This window comes from Berghia stephanieae, chromosome 2, assembly GCF_034508935.2.
Source record: "Berghia stephanieae isolate SIO BIC M18660-M18661 chromosome 2, UCSD_Bste_1.3, whole genome shotgun sequence".
NCBI lineage: Eukaryota > Metazoa > Mollusca > Gastropoda > Nudibranchia > Aeolidiidae > Berghia > Berghia stephanieae.
Window position 1 is genome coordinate 4886596 of NC_088361.1, and position 17838 is coordinate 4904433.

General features: G+C 33.3%; 1 protein-coding gene across 1 annotated transcript in view; it reads left to right on the plus strand.

Annotated features, from left to right (window-relative positions):
• LOC144964198 (integrin alpha-PS1-like) overlaps nucleotides 1-17838 on the plus strand; it is a 96948-nt gene that overhangs the window by 69492 nt on the left and 9618 nt on the right. Inside the window, exons 16-26 of the mRNA XM_078898180.1 lie at nucleotides 1064-1217; nucleotides 1783-1952; nucleotides 4139-4222; nucleotides 4539-4644; nucleotides 8201-8323; nucleotides 8930-9001; nucleotides 10206-10373; nucleotides 10848-10970; nucleotides 11785-11889; nucleotides 12079-12204; nucleotides 13335-17815. Of these exons, the coding sequence (XP_078754306.1) occupies nucleotides 1064-1217; nucleotides 1783-1952; nucleotides 4139-4222; nucleotides 4539-4644; nucleotides 8201-8323; nucleotides 8930-9001; nucleotides 10206-10373; nucleotides 10848-10970; nucleotides 11785-11889; nucleotides 12079-12204; nucleotides 13335-13433 (1330 nt within the window). The 3' untranslated portion in view covers nucleotides 13434-17815. The remainder of the gene's footprint in view (nucleotides 1-1063; nucleotides 1218-1782; nucleotides 1953-4138; nucleotides 4223-4538; nucleotides 4645-8200; nucleotides 8324-8929; nucleotides 9002-10205; nucleotides 10374-10847; nucleotides 10971-11784; nucleotides 11890-12078; nucleotides 12205-13334; nucleotides 17816-17838) is intronic.

A 17838-nucleotide genomic window follows, 5' to 3' on the forward strand; every position in this document is an offset into this window, starting at 1 on the left:
CATGCTTGTCCACCGTACCAACAATTGACTCGTGGAGACCATTCGCATCATGTTTATTTTTAACGTTATGGTCAAGGTCTTGTTTAAAAATGTTCATGTTTATATTCTTCAAATTACGAGATGTTATCATCTTTTTTACTTCGTGCTTCATTGGAAATAAAACGCAAAACACAATTAAATGATGGTCAGAGATTAATTTATCAATATTTGAGACAGGTGAAGAGAGAGAATGTTCAATGTCTGTAATGACATGATCTATTGTGTGGCCATGGTTGTTTGTAGGACCGCTTACAAGTTGAATATAGTTGTTTGTGTCAATAATCTCCCGAAATACTTTCGATTCATTTTTGTTTCCGAAATAATCAATGTTAAAATCACCCATAAAATATTATGCTTTTTGTTAATGGATTGCATAGACATAAATTCTCCGAACTCAGATAAAAAATCAATTGTTGATATTTTGTTTTGTTGGCTTGGTGGTGGGCGGTAGACACAGTGAAACGACTTTTTAAAATTATTTTCATGAATGGCAAATCCAGCGTATTCAAAACTTCTAAAATTATCATGGTGAAATGATATCTTGTCAAAGAGTGACAAGTTGTAAATAATTGCAATACCACCTCCTTTCCTCCCAATGCGTGGAAATGATTTAATACAAAAGCCTTCGGGTGTAATTGCTTTCATAATTGGATCATCATATGAATGATTAAGCCATAAAAGTAATTTTATCCAAAGGGCAACAAGCAATTGTCATTTTCCTTTCGCCGCAACACATACTAGGATAACTGGCTTTATATTTCATAAACTCAATGGCTTCTTATTAAAATAAAAACAGGCCCTATTGCCCATGTATAGATTTTATCTCCTTGATTTAGAAAAAAAAAATTCCAGTGAATACATGTAATGACACCTACGTTTATTGGCTAGTATGTTGACGTTCACATCAAAGCTTCCATTCCATTTTATTTTGTTGCTTTCATTTCATAAAATGTTTATATATAGATCTGATATTCAACCCTCCCCTTCCCCCTTTTTTTCTTCTTTTTAAAAAAAATACATTTAGGGATGATGAAGGCAGCTATGAGTTGTTGATTAAGGAAAAGAAGAATGAAATTCTTGTCGATATCAAATTAGAGAACAAAGGAGAGGCTGCTTACTTGACCCGTGTCTTCATTCAGAAACCAGCCAGGGTTTCTTTTCTAGAAACTGACAAGGAGGTGTGTAATGGTGAAAGTTGGGGGGGGGGGGGGATGCTTATATTTACATTGATTAATTCAATTTTAGGTTATTTATTTATTTATTTAATTTATAGCATCTGTACTTTCTGTAACTGATTCAGTTTCTATTTTACATCAAAGCTTCGTAGCATAACTCATCGTTCACTGTATTTTTAACTTCTTTTTTTCAAGGGAACTGAAAAATTGAGATTGGCATCTATAATCTCCAGCAAATCTGTCCAAATTAAGATCTCATGATACAGAATAATTTTATGTACATTTTGGCACCTGGCTTTTAATTAGCATCCTCATTGACCATGGACAAGTTTTTTTGTTAGCATCATTTTTTGTGTGATGTTCAGGTTTTTTCTTTTCTTTGAAAAGCACATTAAAATTTGGACTTACCTGACAAGTATTTTGATTTTTTTTTTTTTTTTATATTTATTTTTGTTATTTTTATTTTTTGTTGTTTTTTTTTTTTTTGTTTTTTTTCCCACATATTTTTCTGCAGATAATTTTGAATGATATTGAATTGTAATAAATTACTTTTTCTACTTTGATATAGGAGTCATTACTAGTGACATGCCAAAATGATGGAGATCATATGATATGGTGTGATCAGATTGGAAATCCTTTTCGCACTGATGATGCTGTAGCCTTTAAGGTCAGGCTCAATATTCCCAAGGAACTTGCTGAATCCACTGATTTGTACAACATCACCGCTTGGGTCAATACGTAAGTCTCATTGCATTATTGAGCAATGCAAGTCGTACCTTTGAAACTATAGAACATGGATTAAATCGTAATCTGTAGTAGTAGTAATAGTAGTAGGGGTAGTAGTAATAGAAGTAGTAGTAGTAGTAGTAGTAGTAGTAGTACTGGTAGTAGTAATAGTAGTACTGGTAGTAGTAGTAGTAGTAGTAGTAGTACTGGTAGTAGTAGTAGTAGTAGTAGTAGTAGTAGTAGTAGTAGTAGTAGTAGTAGTAGTAGTAGTAGTAGTAGTAGTAGTAGTAGTAGTAGTAGTAGTAGTGGCAGTAGTCCCAAAAATCATTTAAAAACTTAAGTTTCTGTGAATGTCGTACCATTGCAAGAAAAAAGTATAGATTAAAACAAATAATAGAGGTATGATTCCAGGATCAAAAGTTGAATCTATATATATATAAATTATTTTCTTCCTTGGGTTTTTTTTTTTTTTTTTTCAATGCATGAATTTGATCCCTTTTTATCTTTTTCTTATTCTTTTTCGATGCCACTGGACATTTTTGTAACCCTTCCCATTTCCTTAAGGACACTCACACCATCCAAGGTGACACATTCCACCTTTGGTTATTATAGAAAGTTTAAATAAATGATATTAGGAAAACATAATATTAGATCAAGTGAAGAACATGTAAAAAAAATTTTTAATGAGATTTTATATAGCGCAATATCCACTTCAAAGCACTTTACAAGGGGTCCGTGAGCAACACATAACATGTAGAACGAGACATGACGCCTGTTGGGCGATATTGCATTTTTTTTTCTCGGACAGAGACAATGCTGTTAACGGCCAGGTACTCATTTTACACCTGAGTATGGTGAGAGAATTTGAGTAAAGAGTCTTTTCTCAACTATGCGTCTAGCGAGGTGCAAACCCATGACCTTCCGATCCGAAAGCGAGTGTCATACCACAAGACCACATAGCCGCAACATGTAGTATAGAAGTCACCTCACAACAGAGTGGATGGTGAAGATCAGAGTCAGAGAGAATACCTTGTAAAAAAGAATTAAAAGACCAAATGTGACTCATACAAGTTGAAACAATGTATATACAAAATAAATGACAATTCAGCTCCTTCTTCAGGAGATGTGTGAAAAATGATGAAAAAGAAAACCATATTTGAATGATGAAAGTATCAAAGAGATAAATTTTTCGGGGAAGAGAATGATCGGCTTGTCAGGCGGAGTAAATATTTTTCTTAAAGGGAGGGGTTTTAAGAGAGGTGATTTATAAGTGGATATGGTCCTAAGAGAGAGAAGGAAAGGGAAAGAAATGAGACAAGCAGAGAGATAGAGAGACATGTTCATACCCTCCAACTCTTGATACATTCGCATTTTTTTCTGGGTTTTTTGGGGTTTTTTCTAAGCATGTTTAGTCATTTAGCTTACAAGCCAATAGTTCAGTGTTATTACGATTAATCACTCGTCCACATTCCCACTCTATCTACATTCCGTTCTTCCTGTATCCGCATTTCTTCCCCAATCTATCTCTCTCTGGCACTTTTATTGTTCAAATGTTATTTTCTCATAATTTTTTATTTATTTATTTTTTTTTTTTGGTGTGTTTTGTCACTGTTTCAACATAGCGAGTCACTTTTATTCTTTCGAAACATTTTTACATCTTTACCAGCTCACTTAGGCACCTTTAGCTTTTACAGGGTATATCACTCACTGGTAGAGCACTCGTTTTACACGCATAGGGACTGAGATCAATCCTGGGTGACGTCTGAGATATTTTTTCTGACCCCTGTGGCCACCCAGCAGTGATTGGGTAGCTGGGTCAGTTAGATCTGGCAGAAAATACTTTGCAATAGACTAGTGGCCTATCCAAAGGAAAGAAAGCAATTTGCATACAATAATCTCTGCCTTAATAGCTAGACGGGACTATGCAGCATGGCAGTCATCTGTTTCCTTTTAATAAACTAGACATTCAGTCCATATTTTATATTTCTCTATTTCCTTTTTATTTTCCGGACTTTTGGTCTCCTATAAAATTCTCTAGATGATGAAAGAAAATCTTTTTTCTATCACTTCTTGTCTTCTTCATTAATTCCCTTCAACTTCTTCTGGTGTAATTATTGCTATAATTTATCGAATCCTGAAAATTTGGCAATAGTATATAATAATATTTAATATTTTAATTGTTTATTTCTTTTGTTTAGATCAAGCACAGAAACAACACCAGATGGTGATAAGGTCATCATGAAATTCAGGGTTATCAATAGAGCTGACATAGGACTTGCTGCGTAAGTACATTGAATATTTTGTACCTTTTTTTTTACAGTGGATAATGGAATTCAAAATCAGATAAATTGTTTATTTCTGTTGTATATATATATTTTAATAAGTTGATTGCCTTGGCATAACATCTCCTGTAATATACCCTTTATATTTCCTTAATATTGTGCACTGATCTTAGTCCATTACTGTGTGGATTAGTTAGAGAAACACTTGCTGAGGATAAGCTTTAAAGGGTGTAGTGTGAGGTAAAAGGAAAAAAGTAAGTTTAATAAAATTGGACCTATATTGACTTTGAGGTCTTCCTGCCAATTTCTGTTTCAGGTCTGTCGTTCCTGATAAATCCATTTTGTGTGAGGGGGAGCCAAGAGGAGCCAGCGCTATTGATGATGAGCAAGACATTGGTGCACCGGTCAAACACAATTACCAGGTAACAAAGAAAAGGGCCAAAAATTGTCATTGAATTATAGATGGAAGCTTTTTATTAACAATTACAAATTAAAATTTAAAAAAGGAATAATATTGCCAGAATGTTACACTTAACGAAAAAACAATAAATGCACTAGAAGCTACCACCCAGATGGTTTGCAACCGCATTGTTTAGGAGAGAATCATGCAAAGAAAAAAAGATAACTTTTTCCAGGGAACCATCAGCCTGTGGAACGAAAGCCTTGGTGAAATAACAGAAAATTTAAGACAAATGCTCATATGAATGTGTGATAAATAAAAAAAATGAGCACAAATTGGGACTGATATGCAAGTATCTTTTTTGTGTATTACCTCATCAATCTCGAACAGTTTAGGCAATTTAGTCAACATGTCTACTCAAGCTGCTAAGACCCTGTCATGTCATTGTTTAATTTTCTATTTACATTTACCGAAGAAGAGTTTTATCCAGAACATCCACTTGCTATACGAAGTCTTTGACTTGCCAGTGTTTGACAGTGTTTATTTGGGAAAAGCATTCCTTATATCTCAAGTTCATTGAATCAGCTGAAATCAACAGAAGCTCACTTTCCTCATTGCTATTTCTTTTTAATTTATTTCACACTTCCATCATTGATGGTGCTAACATTTGCATTCACGTCTTTCATTGAAATTAGCATGTCTCTTCCTAGAATTTATTTTTTACTGGGGCCTGTAGCTGATTATTTTAAAAGCGAGAGAGGACCTAGTGGATTAAGCATTGTATTAGTACCTAGAGAACCTAGAACCCCATTGTCAGCATCTTTTTTTTTTCCCCCACTTAATAAAAAAACTAAGTTCTTGTTTGCTCTTTTTTTGGGTTGGCTTATGTTCATTAAGAAAAAAAATTTTTACTCCTCGATTGACTCATAAGATAAATATTTCTTTGGGAGTAGGAAAGAGAATTTTATTTTATTTTATTTTATTTCATTTATTTATAAATTTATTTTAATTTATTTTTGGGGGGGATTTTCAATCTGTTGGTCATATTTTTAGCTGATTTTGTGTCAGGCAATGTGGTGGTGTTTTCAGTATTTTTATTTTTTCTGGTGTATATGTGTTTTTTTTTTGGTTTGTTTTTGTTTCTGTTTTGTTTTTGTTGTTGTTATTGTTGTCGTGAAGGACAGTATGTTGATTGATCTTGTAAGACCATTTATTTCTACATATTTGAGGACTCAATTCGGGCATGCTGGGTTGATAAGAAGACCAGGGTCAGTGATAGTTGAAATCATCAAATCTACACGGCCTTTGGACTGTGATTTGAAGTGATAAGGGTATTACTCGTTACTTGTTACTTCATCCAACAATACACTTCAGATGTTATGATCAGATATGATCTCTTGTAATCAATTAAAGGTTGGTTTTTCAAAACTCATTAAGTCCATTTTTCTACTTTTTGAGATTTTCCGTCTATGAGATAAATTGAAATGTAAACTTTATTTTATACATCAATTGGGACAAAAATGCCCATAGATTTGTATGAATTTGAAGTTTAATCTTGATAAAATGATAGACTGTATGAGAAATATTAGGGGAAATAATCCTCATTATCTCAAATGGGACAAACGGAGATAATGATTTTAAGAGAAAAAAACACTTTTCAGTTGTTTTGATTTTTATTATTAGGAAATATACAAAAGTTTTTCAGTTGTAGTTATTCAGTTTAATTGAATCCAATGGTACTTAAGAAATTCTTGTTCTTAACATTTTAAGCTAAGTTTGAGAATAAAGTTGTTTCTTGATCATTTTAAAATTCTTGTTAATCAAATGACAAGAAATTTAAGATATCTTTTTGACTGAGGAGATAATGAATATTATTTTGATCTTTGTTTTTTTTTAATTGTGGAAAACCCTATCATTTCTTAATTAAAAAAAAAAGCACAACCATTGAATGTTGAATAAAAATTACATTCAATGATTGCATAACATTTTTGTTCATTTTATGTCTTAAATAAAGATTGAAAAGATGGGTGATGGGCCATATGAAATAACCACTTGTCGTATATGAGTATAAATCCATAATTTTTTTAGGGTCAAAATTGTCATTCTAGCAGATGGAGAAAAACAACAGAATGGTTATTTGATATGAAGAAGATCATTGAATGATATACGCTAAGTGACTGTCGCTGAATTATCTTCTGCTCCCTCTCCCTCATACACAAAATATAAAAAGTGAAAATTATGTGCTTTTTCTTTAGACAGCTGAGTCAAATTGCCTTTATAATACCCATTTTTGTTTTTACCCATTGATATATTTATCTTGCAAGGGAAAATGGGGGTGATATGTATGATGATGAAGAAGCAACTATTTTTTTATGTCATCACGATATATAACTTGAATTCATTTGCAAAATAAAACCTTTTACAACTTATTGGTTACGAAATATTTAAGGATCTTATTTTGATTGGTGGAATAAAGGTATTCTTTGATGGCTATGGATTTTTTAAAATTGTTATTTTAACTGCACTCACTTTCTATATTTACTTGTTTTTATCAAAAGCACTTAAAGGATTTACCCCTGTTAGCCTTTCACCTTTAGTTTACCATATATGTGTAAAATGTTGCAATGGAAACTCAACTTTGGTTAATTGCAACTTCAAGCGCCTTAAAACCACTAAAAACAAAAGCTAAACATAAACACATATCATCCCCCTATCAAAGGTAAACAAAAATAGTCTGTCAATATCTAATGGACCACCCTATCATTGTTGTCTGCCGAGGCTACTCCCTTTACCTGATCCCAACCTACTTCTTATATCTCTGTAACTATTCTCTCTCAGTTTGACCACATGGAAACCAAGCATTAGTTTTTGTTATCTTCAAGGATGGATTCTCCTTTAGCTTATTTAATTGTTTTTGTTTTTTTTTTTTTGTTTTTTTTTTTTTTTTGCTTCCTCACCTTCCTCTTCCCTCTTCTTTTCCTAAATCTCCTCTACTATCTCTTCATCCTCCTCCTCTTCCATCTCATCCTCCATTTTCTCATCTTCCTCGCCATCGTCGTCGTCCTCCTTCTCTCCTCATCCTTTTCCTTCTACTTGTTGTTGTTGGTGTTGTTGGTGTTGTTGGTGGTCTTCTTCTTCTTCTTCTTCTTCTTCTTCTTCTTCTTCTTCTTCTTCTTCTTCTTCTTCTTCTTCTTCTTCTTCTCTCTTCTCATCCCCCACCTCCTCTGCCTTCTCGGGGGGGGGGGGGGGGGGGGGGGGGGGGGGGGGGGGGGGGGGGGGGGGGGGGGGGGGGGGAGAAACAGGTTGCAGCGACAGTGCAGGACAGCAAAGCAACACAGTTTCAAGCTCAAGGAAAAACAAACAAACATGATGCTGGCTAAACAGGGGTCCATCAGATGAGATGCAAGTACAATGCCTTATTCCTTCATCTCACTACCATAGAAGTGCCTGATGCGTGATACTGGATGCTGGCTTCCAAAGGGTGTACCCAATCCACCCCACTTTCAGATTCAGCACTGTAACATCCCTAAAAAGAAATAAAATGGATACCCGACATAAATTATGTTTTCTTTCTTCAGGTAAAGAACTATGGCCCGGGTGTCATTTCTGAGTCTTACATCACCATCTACTGGCCTTATGAAGTGGCAGGAAGCGATGGCAGTAATGGGAAATACCTTCTCTACTTGATGCGTAAGCCAAAGGTAGGCAAGAATGTAAGGCTTTTAGAAATTCATCTAATACAGACCTCATTTTGTGTTTTTAAAAATATCTCTTCTATAATACCAGCATACCTCACAGACATGTTATTACTTTTAAATGTTCATGTCGCTGTTGAAATTCACCAACAAATGTATTGTTTTAATTATTTATATCCTGAATGATTGTTTTGATATTGAAAACAACAAATAATTGTTTGACAAGAGTTTTTTACACCATATTGTATGAAATAAATAACAATGTGAAATTGAATGTAAGCTTCAATTTAATATACAAAAACATAAAATGGACGTTTCGGGTTTCCCCTTATCAACAAAACAGGATGAATGAAACACTACAGACGAATGAGATAATTTGGTAGTTGTTAATAACAACGCCACTACCGCATTATCTCATTCGTCTGTAGTGTTTCATTCATCCTGTTTTGTTGATAAGGGGAAACCTGAAACGTCTATTTTATCTGTTTTCGTAAATTAAATTGAAGCTTACATTCAATTTCACATTGTTATTTATTTCTTTGAGCTTAGAGCAGCAACATTTACATATATTATGAATCACGATACATTTGATGGCATCACTTTCTTCCCTAGATAAGTGGTTCTGTGAAAGTCCAGTGTAATGACAAAGACATTGAGCAGTATGTCAATCCTCTCAACATTCGGGTAAGTTAGAAAAAAAACTACAGGGCTGCTGAGTCTGTCTACTGGATGTTTTTTGTCATATTATGTTTGTTTCTTGTTAGTCTTTGTACCATTAGAGGTGCTAATAGTTTGAAAATTACTCAATGTGTCCAAAAGTTTGTATGTCTTGATTCTTTGTTTACAACATTGACTGAATAAGTGAGTCTAGGGGGTATAAAACTAGAAAAACGTTTTTTATTGACATGAAAGGATGAATTCTGAATTCTTCGGTCTAAAACAAATTTAAAATGAGATTAGTCATTGTTATGGCTTTATTCTTTACAATGAGGAGTCAAAAAGTAATGCAAGTGGTTGTATAGTTCAAACAAGATTTGACATACTGACATGTATTATAACTCTAATTGAAATTAAGGATCTCAGGGTCAAGTTCCTATTGTACAGCTATATGGTCTAATGGTATGACTCATCGGATCAGACGGTCCAGGGTTCGAGGTCTGTGGAGAAGGCTCATATTCTGTAATTATATTCAGATGTAAACTGAGTTCCTGGCCATTAACATCATTGTCTCTGTCGGAAAAATTGTAATATCGCCTAACAGGCATCGTCTTATCTTGTCCTACGTGTTAAGTGTTGCTGTTGGTTAGGGACTCCTTGTAGAGTGCTTTGGGCATAGATATTGCACTGTATAGATGCTTAGTTATTGTTACTTTTTTATTTGTTCCTGGGGTAAATAATAAGAAATATTCCAAAATCTGTGAGTCTAGCATAAAAAGAACAGCAGAAATAGCTTATTCATATTTCTTTAGATGAAAATTTGTTTATTTTTTAGATCAGATATTTTTCCATTGCACTGTCAGTATTTGAGCTTTTCTTTAAAAATCTAATACCGAGGCTTGGTTGCTATTTTTTACCTTTAAAAACTAGTATGCAAAAGCAATGTATGATGATTTTCCTTTAAAGTCATTGAGCCGACCACTTTTTGCCTTTTAATAAGATTTAAGCTACCGTACCGGCTTAGACATACAATTCTTTGACTTAAACTTCATTAATTTAATAATTAGTCTTTATGAAAAAGACGCAAATATCTAGTCATGGTTTGGTGGACTTGGGACTATGAAATAATCTAACTTAAAGGCAAATCAAATCTTTGTCAATCTCAAACTTTGAATGTTTTGACCACCTTTGGATAAAGCAGATTTTTTTTTTTTTTGTTCCTTTTAAACAGGAGGTGAGGGAGACAGAACCAGAAGCAGTTCAAGACCCCAGCAATATTTTATTTCCTTACAATGAAGCCACCGGTGGGGACAAATCCAATTCTTCTAGCACATTCCCCAAGTCAAGAACCAAAAGACAAGCGGAGGCAAAGAAAAGAAGCGTTGGATTTGTCATCATGGTGAGAATTATGATTTAGATCTTAGTAACTGAGCTGATTGTGTCTAACCCCCTGTAGCTGTTCTATCCGTGCCCATGAACGAGACACGGAGGCTGGGTTTTCTGTGATGAAATGTTTTTGAGTGAAAGATGTTATTTTATTTGTTGTAAATATCCATGAGTCCCTAGAAATCACGGAAGTATTTCACTATCAGTGGAGACCTTGGGCCAGCGAAACTTTGGATGGGCCTCTAGATTAAGATAGAATAGATACTGTGTGCTTGGCTAAGAAACTCACAACATTGCCATCCAGAAATATAATGGACCAACACACAAAACTATGTATGGCCTTGAAGGTTTATAGTCTGCTTAATACAGTTTAGTAAGAATTACTCATAAAAATGGATAGCAAAAAAAAAAAATTACAAAGACCTGAGTGACGTCAACTGTGTTATGTCTATTTTGTATATCATTATATACACATAATCCATTGTAGAGTTGCATGGACAAGACAGCCAAGTGTTTTGAATTCAAATGTAAACTGGGCAAGCTGGAGCCAGGCGTGGGTTGGGTACAGATCACCATGGACTCAAGGCTCTGGGAAAGTACTCTCTTGTCTGTAAGTTGTCCTTCCATTTTGTTTTTACTATATGACTTACGAAGTTGCTGCCATTTTCTCATTCAAGAAAATTTCAAGTAGTGGAGCTAGCAGTGGCAAATTGTAGAGTGTATGAGATTTTAATTTGAATAAGAAGAAAGAAGCAATATTTAGAATTGATAATCTTCAAAGTGAGTCTGCTATATATAAAAAAAAAATTAATAAATTCCCTTTATTCATCCCTAAAGGGAAATTTTTCTTTAGGGTCTATTCCAAGGAAAGACTGGAATAACCCAGGCGTCAGTCACAGTGTAGCGCCGCAAATTGAGCTAAGGCTAGGTGACTTGCTCAAGGCCACACAACGTGGCGGGTAGTCGAACTCGGTACCTTTCAGGTACGAAGCAAAGACTGTACTGCTGAGCCACGCAGTCCCATAAAGGCCAATATTTTTGGATAATATAAACTACAAAGTGACATAAATTGAAATAAAATTGAATTATAAGGCATGGGCAACAGACTTGAATTGAAACTGTTAGAAGAGTTGTTTTTCTTAACCCAAAGAATGAAACCATTTGATTGTCTTTTTAAGTCATACATGACATAGCTGTGTATGTTTCAAAGGGAATTAAAGATACATGATCTAGGAGTATAAGAATGTAAGGAAGAAAACATTTGTTAGAAGAGTCTTTCTTCCGATGAAACATTCATCAGGGTTTGATATAACATGAATGTACAATATAAAAAAGATTATTCTTATCTCATTCACCTTTTCCCTTCCCTCATGACTCTGAAATGTTCACTTTTTTCAATCTTGTTCATATCTTTCATTACACAGGACTATCGTAAGGCAACGGATGTCCAAATTATCTCATTCGGTAACTTAACCCTCCCCAAAAATTCCATGATTCAACAAACAGATACAAGCAACGACTATCAAAGAGTAGGTCATTTTTTATCTGGTCAATTTTTTAAAAAAAAATTGTTTACAAATTTTATTGTATATTTTAAATTCTATGTATTCGTTTTATTTTAAGTTATAAATTTCTTATAAAAACCAATAATGCTATTCCATCGCCAAACATGTTTCCATTATTTTTGTTCATTACTATATTAATTTATGTTAACGCAGGCCATCACAAGAGCTATTCCAGACTATAAAGAGATATCAGGCCAGAAGATCAAATGGTGGATCATCCTAGTGGCTGTCATCGTAGGCATCATCTTGCTTCTTGTCGTCATTTTGATTTTGTACAAGGTAAGATTATGAGAGGCTTTTCACATTTGGAAGATGCATTTTTTCAATATCTTTTTTTTTTCCATTTAAAATAAATAACTTCAATTTTGTAAGTAATTGATGCAAATCAAACCCGCTTGTGGGGGTTACCTCTTAATAGCGACCATCTGTACTAATAGCAGAGGTTTACTGCTCCAATAGAATTCAGAAACATTCTATGTCATTTTTAAATGTTGTCAAGAAATTGTTTTCACAGAGAATTCAAACTAGGCTCAGACTGTCTTGTTTTCATTTTAAAAAATAAAAATAAAGAAGTATATCTCTGAATGAGTTTATTTAATTTCTTTTTGGATACATTTTTCTCCTTTCTCCATGACACTATGATTTCAAATCTTCGTTTTCATATTTGTAATCTTTCCAAAACGTTCTTGTTCTCTCTCTCTCTCTCTCTCTCTCTCTCTCTCTCTCTCTCTCTCTCTCTCTCTCTCTCTCTCTCTCTCTCTGTCTCTTCTCTTCTCTCTCTCTCTCTCTCTTCTCCCCCTCTCTCTCTCTCTCTCTCTCTCTCTCTCCCTCTCTCTCTCTCTCTCTCTCTCCTCCCTCTCTCTCTCTCTCTCTCTCCTCTCTCTCTTCTCTCTCTCTGTCTCCCTCCTCTCTCTGTCTCCCCCCTCTCTCTCTCTCTCTCTCTCTCTCTCTTTCTCTCTCTCTCTCTTTCTCTCTCTCTCTCTCTCTGTCTCTCTCTCTCTCTCTTTTGATTTGATTGATAGAAGTCTTAAACACACTTGTACATTGTTGGAACATTTTACTAACTGTACTTCAGATCTCATCGTCAAGGCCACTTGTCTAAAGCAGCCATTAAAAAAGAATAAACAAAGTTTTCCACTAAAAGCAGAAATTTTGAACTGTACTTGATTAATAAAGAGACCTGCCTTATATTTATATAATATTTCGATGTTTCATCATTTTATCTTTTAATTATGCAATAAATTAAACATTTCCTGTTCATGTCATCTTTCGTTTTTAGGTTAGGTATTTTCAATTCATAAGTAAAGTAAAAGCAAAATCAATTTTTCTAGCCATCTTCATTTGTTTTAAATCCTCCATTTTTAGAATTCAAGAAGTCTTTAATAAATGTTGATATTTTATTTATTTAGGTTGGCTTTTTCCGACGGAAACGTCCTGAAGAGATGAAGATGTACAAAGCAGAGAAGAAACAACAAGCAATGTTGACAGATTATGATGATGGACTTTAAAATCCCAGGCATATAAATTATCTTGTTGAAAAAAAAAGATCTTACTTTTAACCACACAATGTTTTCTGAAAATTTATGTAAATAGTGTTAACAATTTTATCAGAAACAGAAGTTTTCTTCAACTGCTGCAATTAACTCTCTTGAGTTCACCATGATTGAAAACCGAACAAATTTGTTCGATTTTTCCATGCATATGAACTCAAGAGAGTTAACGGAAGGAGGAAATTACTGAATTTGTCTTACAGAGGAGCAAAACATTGTAACTTGTTCTCAAATGGAACTTACAGAATTTAGATATCATAATGACAACACGTTCTTGAATTGAGACTTTTCCACCTTAATAACACCAGTCACTGTTTAGACAGCAAAGCCATTGGGCTGCCTGAAGGAAAAAATTAATGGTATTTTATCAAATAAAAAAACTTGTTAGATTTTTTTTCTCCCATTTTTACAATGCACCAACCACCATTACGGTTTCATGCATTCCATTTTAGTTTTCATTTTATTTAGTGGCCTGTATACAACATAATGGTCTCTTTTTATTTTTGTTGTTCTTGTTGTGTTGTTATGGTCATGTTTGTTTTGTTTTGTGAAGTCATTAATGTCATATGCCTTTGTTTCAATCAATACGAACAAGGCAAAATAATTTTATCCTCGAACACGATCACGCAAGCGAATGTCCAGTTTGTTTGAGATTTCCATGATAGCCTCAGTAAGGTTTCAAGGTTTTTGTATAGCTAATACTATGAAAATAGAGGGATAAAAAAAGGGGAATTGAGACATGTTTGAGATTTCCGTTATGTTTTAGTTTTGCATGTTCAAAATTTCTGTGCTGCAATGTATTCTGTTGCTGAGCCATGACATTCAAAACATAAATGCCGTAAATTCTTTAGGTCTCATTGCATTGTAGCAGTTATTCTCCATGAGTAACAAGTGCAGATAAAAATTGATATTTGAGAAGCTTGCATTGCAGCAACAGGTTGGATAGCTGATTCATATTTTTGTTTATGTGAAATTCTGAATTTTTGTTTTTACTTAGTCTTTAAAATAGAAAAAATCATGGCTGTTAATGAAATGATTTGCCTGAATTTATTCATCAGATTTCACTCAATCACCTTAAATTTGTATAGGGTTTGTTATTGATTCCGAAAACTGTCAACTTTTATTTCAATTTGTTATCTTTAATACCAGTTTAATTTTTTATCAAATGTTTTTGTCATGTTTATACATTCATAATTTACTCACTTACCACTGATCTATTTAGTTTGGCTTACAATATTTGATTTTGTTGATAAAATCTACATCTAGAACATTAACACAGGAGCACAGGTTGTTATGAACATTCCATTTTATGTAACGTCTTTGCTCTAATTTATGAGATGTAGAAAAACTATTGTTTTCAAATATACATATTTTTAAATTATAAAAACACATTGTATCAGCGCCTTTCCAATTTATTAATTTTCTTTTTTAGTTCTTTTTCTTTTTTTTTTTTGGTTTGCTTAAATTGCCTTCTCTTTCATGCTTGCCTGAACACCACAGGATGCGGGTGGTTGGATGGGAGCATCACCCTTGAATCATATACCTATGATGTTCGCATGGGTGTACGATCCGATAGTGATGTCGTTTCTTCTTCTCTTTACTGCCTATCCTGCTTCTTTGGTTTGTGATTGTATTTTTGACAGGGGATATTTTTTTTTCTGTAAATCTTCTGCCTGTTTGTTCTTAGTTATTTATAATTTAGCTTATGATATCTTTAGGTTATGATTTTGATTTACATTTGTACTATTTTTGTTAGATTGCTTGTTTTTTTGTTTCAGCGGTCTCTCATATAACCTCATTTGTGTTGGAAGAGACCTAAAGCAATAAACAAACAAAAAAACAGGATGCGTTCAACGATATTGACTGAAATCAGAAAATTTGTTTCCTTCCCAGTGAGTTGCGTAATGATCCTTGTGAGGATTTCAATAAAAATGTTAGAAAGACACCTTGCTTGCATCCCCTGTTGATTCTATACTTAGAGACTGTCAATAAAATTTTCTTATTTGAAAATGCGCAATTGAGAAAAGAGAGACTAGAATTTGTACTCTCAACTCTTTGTTATATTTGAATTAAGGCCGACATGTTTGGACCTTAATGAGACCTAAGACCTGTATTTTTCATTGTAAGAACCTGAGCTTGAGCTTAATGTTTTGTATACTGGAGAAGACAAAAAAGTAAAATATGCCTTAGATAGAAATTTTCAGTTCCAATACGGGGAATCTGTGGATTGTTAAAGAATGGTTTATTAAGCAACTATAGAAATGTATTCAAATCGCTCAATGTGTGATAATATCAAACTATATGAATCATGCCGTCCTTTCACATTCATACTTAGATCAAGGTTTGTTTCATTCATTTTACCAACTACCGAGTTTAAAAAAACAAATTTTATTGGTTGTTCTGCTCATATTATGAGCCGAACATTTAGTTCGTTGCCACCCATATAATTTGATATATTCATATATTTCTCTTTGTAGAAATCGTTTTTGAGGATTTTTTAATATACCATTTTGTTTCATTATTTAATTTCATGCATTCAATTACACTGATTTATTTTCTACAATTTTTTTTTTACACTGATTCATTTTCTATGATTTTTTTTTACTTTTCCATAAAATGACGCATTGAAGAATGGGATTTGGGTTGTTTTTGTTTTTTTCATTGTCGTGGCCATTTTCAACATGTTGGGCTGTCTGCTTGAAAAAGTCTATCTAAATTTAATCAAATGAATTAAACAGAAACAAAGAAATTAACAAATAGTCTGAAATCTATTTTTATCTGTTAAACAGGTTTTCTCATCATTTAATAAGTCACCAATTATTTCATATTGCAATAAGAATTACTCTCTAATAACAAGCTGTTACCAATAAGAGGAGCAATGACTATCCATCACAAAATTAATTAAATGGAAATGTGCAAAGTTCAATGTTAATATAACCAAGCAAATGCAAACATTGTAAAGACTAATCTTAATGTTGGCTACAATGCTTTTACAGACTACACTTTCTTCTAATTCTCCTTAGGTAAATTTGTTTAAAGTGAATGATTATAGCAAAAATTATAAAAATAACTTCAATGGCATTCATTCAATCAGCTTATACAGTTCCATATTATCACCTAAAGCATTAAATGCTTCATTATCATAAATTATACCTGGTTGTGAATGTTGAATGATGAAAAAGAGGTCTGGTGATTAAAAATTATCTAACGTATTTGCTTTATTTTGCCAATGGGATTGGTTTAACTGTTGGCTTGAAAGGATGAAACCAAGAGCTGATACTGACGTTTTGCAATGGAAAATGTTGAAATTAAAAAAATATTTAATTATTGAAATGTTTTCTAGGATTAAAATTGCATTATGACGTTTGAGTTATTATACAGACAAAAGAAGAAACACAAAGATGGCAATGACGTATAAAATCATGCATCACGCTATCGAGATTTGAAAATTAATGTCAACAGCTTTCACTATAAGAGTTCATTTACAGAGTAATCAAGTGCCTTGAAAAGCTTTCAGTACCATTAGGTTTTGTTTAATAGTTTACAAATCTGCAAATGTTGCAAATGCCTCCAATATGGAAACTCTAAAGGATAGCTTTTGAACATTAATATTAAAACCATTGCATCTCCCCTTCCATCCACTGCTTTAGACCAGAAGAAGTTTACAGGTTGCTGGAGAAGGTATAAAAAAAAGACTAACTTATATTTCACAGCAATAATAAATGCGCAAATTTTGACGAGCTTAATAACAACTTTAGTTTGAGTCACAGATTTTCTCAACTTTTATCATTCAGACTTCACAACTTGGCAAACCAGCTGAACCATATTATTGTATTGTTAAAATAAACCATGATGAACTGTTATTGTGCTCTGATTGAATATATTTATATAGGTAATCATGCGGATGTTTGTGTGACATCTTGTATACGAATTGTGTGTATGGAAATGTTTTATATTATTTTATTCATTACAAAAAGTCATTTGTGTTTAAGACTGTAATATGCCAATCACACTCTAGAATATTCCAGACAAAATATGTTTTTATTTTCAACATTATCTTATCTTTAATTATCATACTGAATATGCTGATGTTTAAGATGTTTATATCAATAAGGATATCTCAAATGATATTCTCATCATATCTTCAAAATGTTTGATCTAGGAGTTTGAATGCTGAATGATGATATTCGCCTTTCCCATGTATTCTCATCATATCTTCAAAATGTTTGATCTAAGAGTTTGAATGCTGAATGATGATATTCGCCTTTCCCATGTTCAAAGGTAATATGATTAGTTACACGCGATTTTGATTTGAGTTATAAATGTAAATCGACAGAGAAGTAATAAAGGCCAGACTCGACCA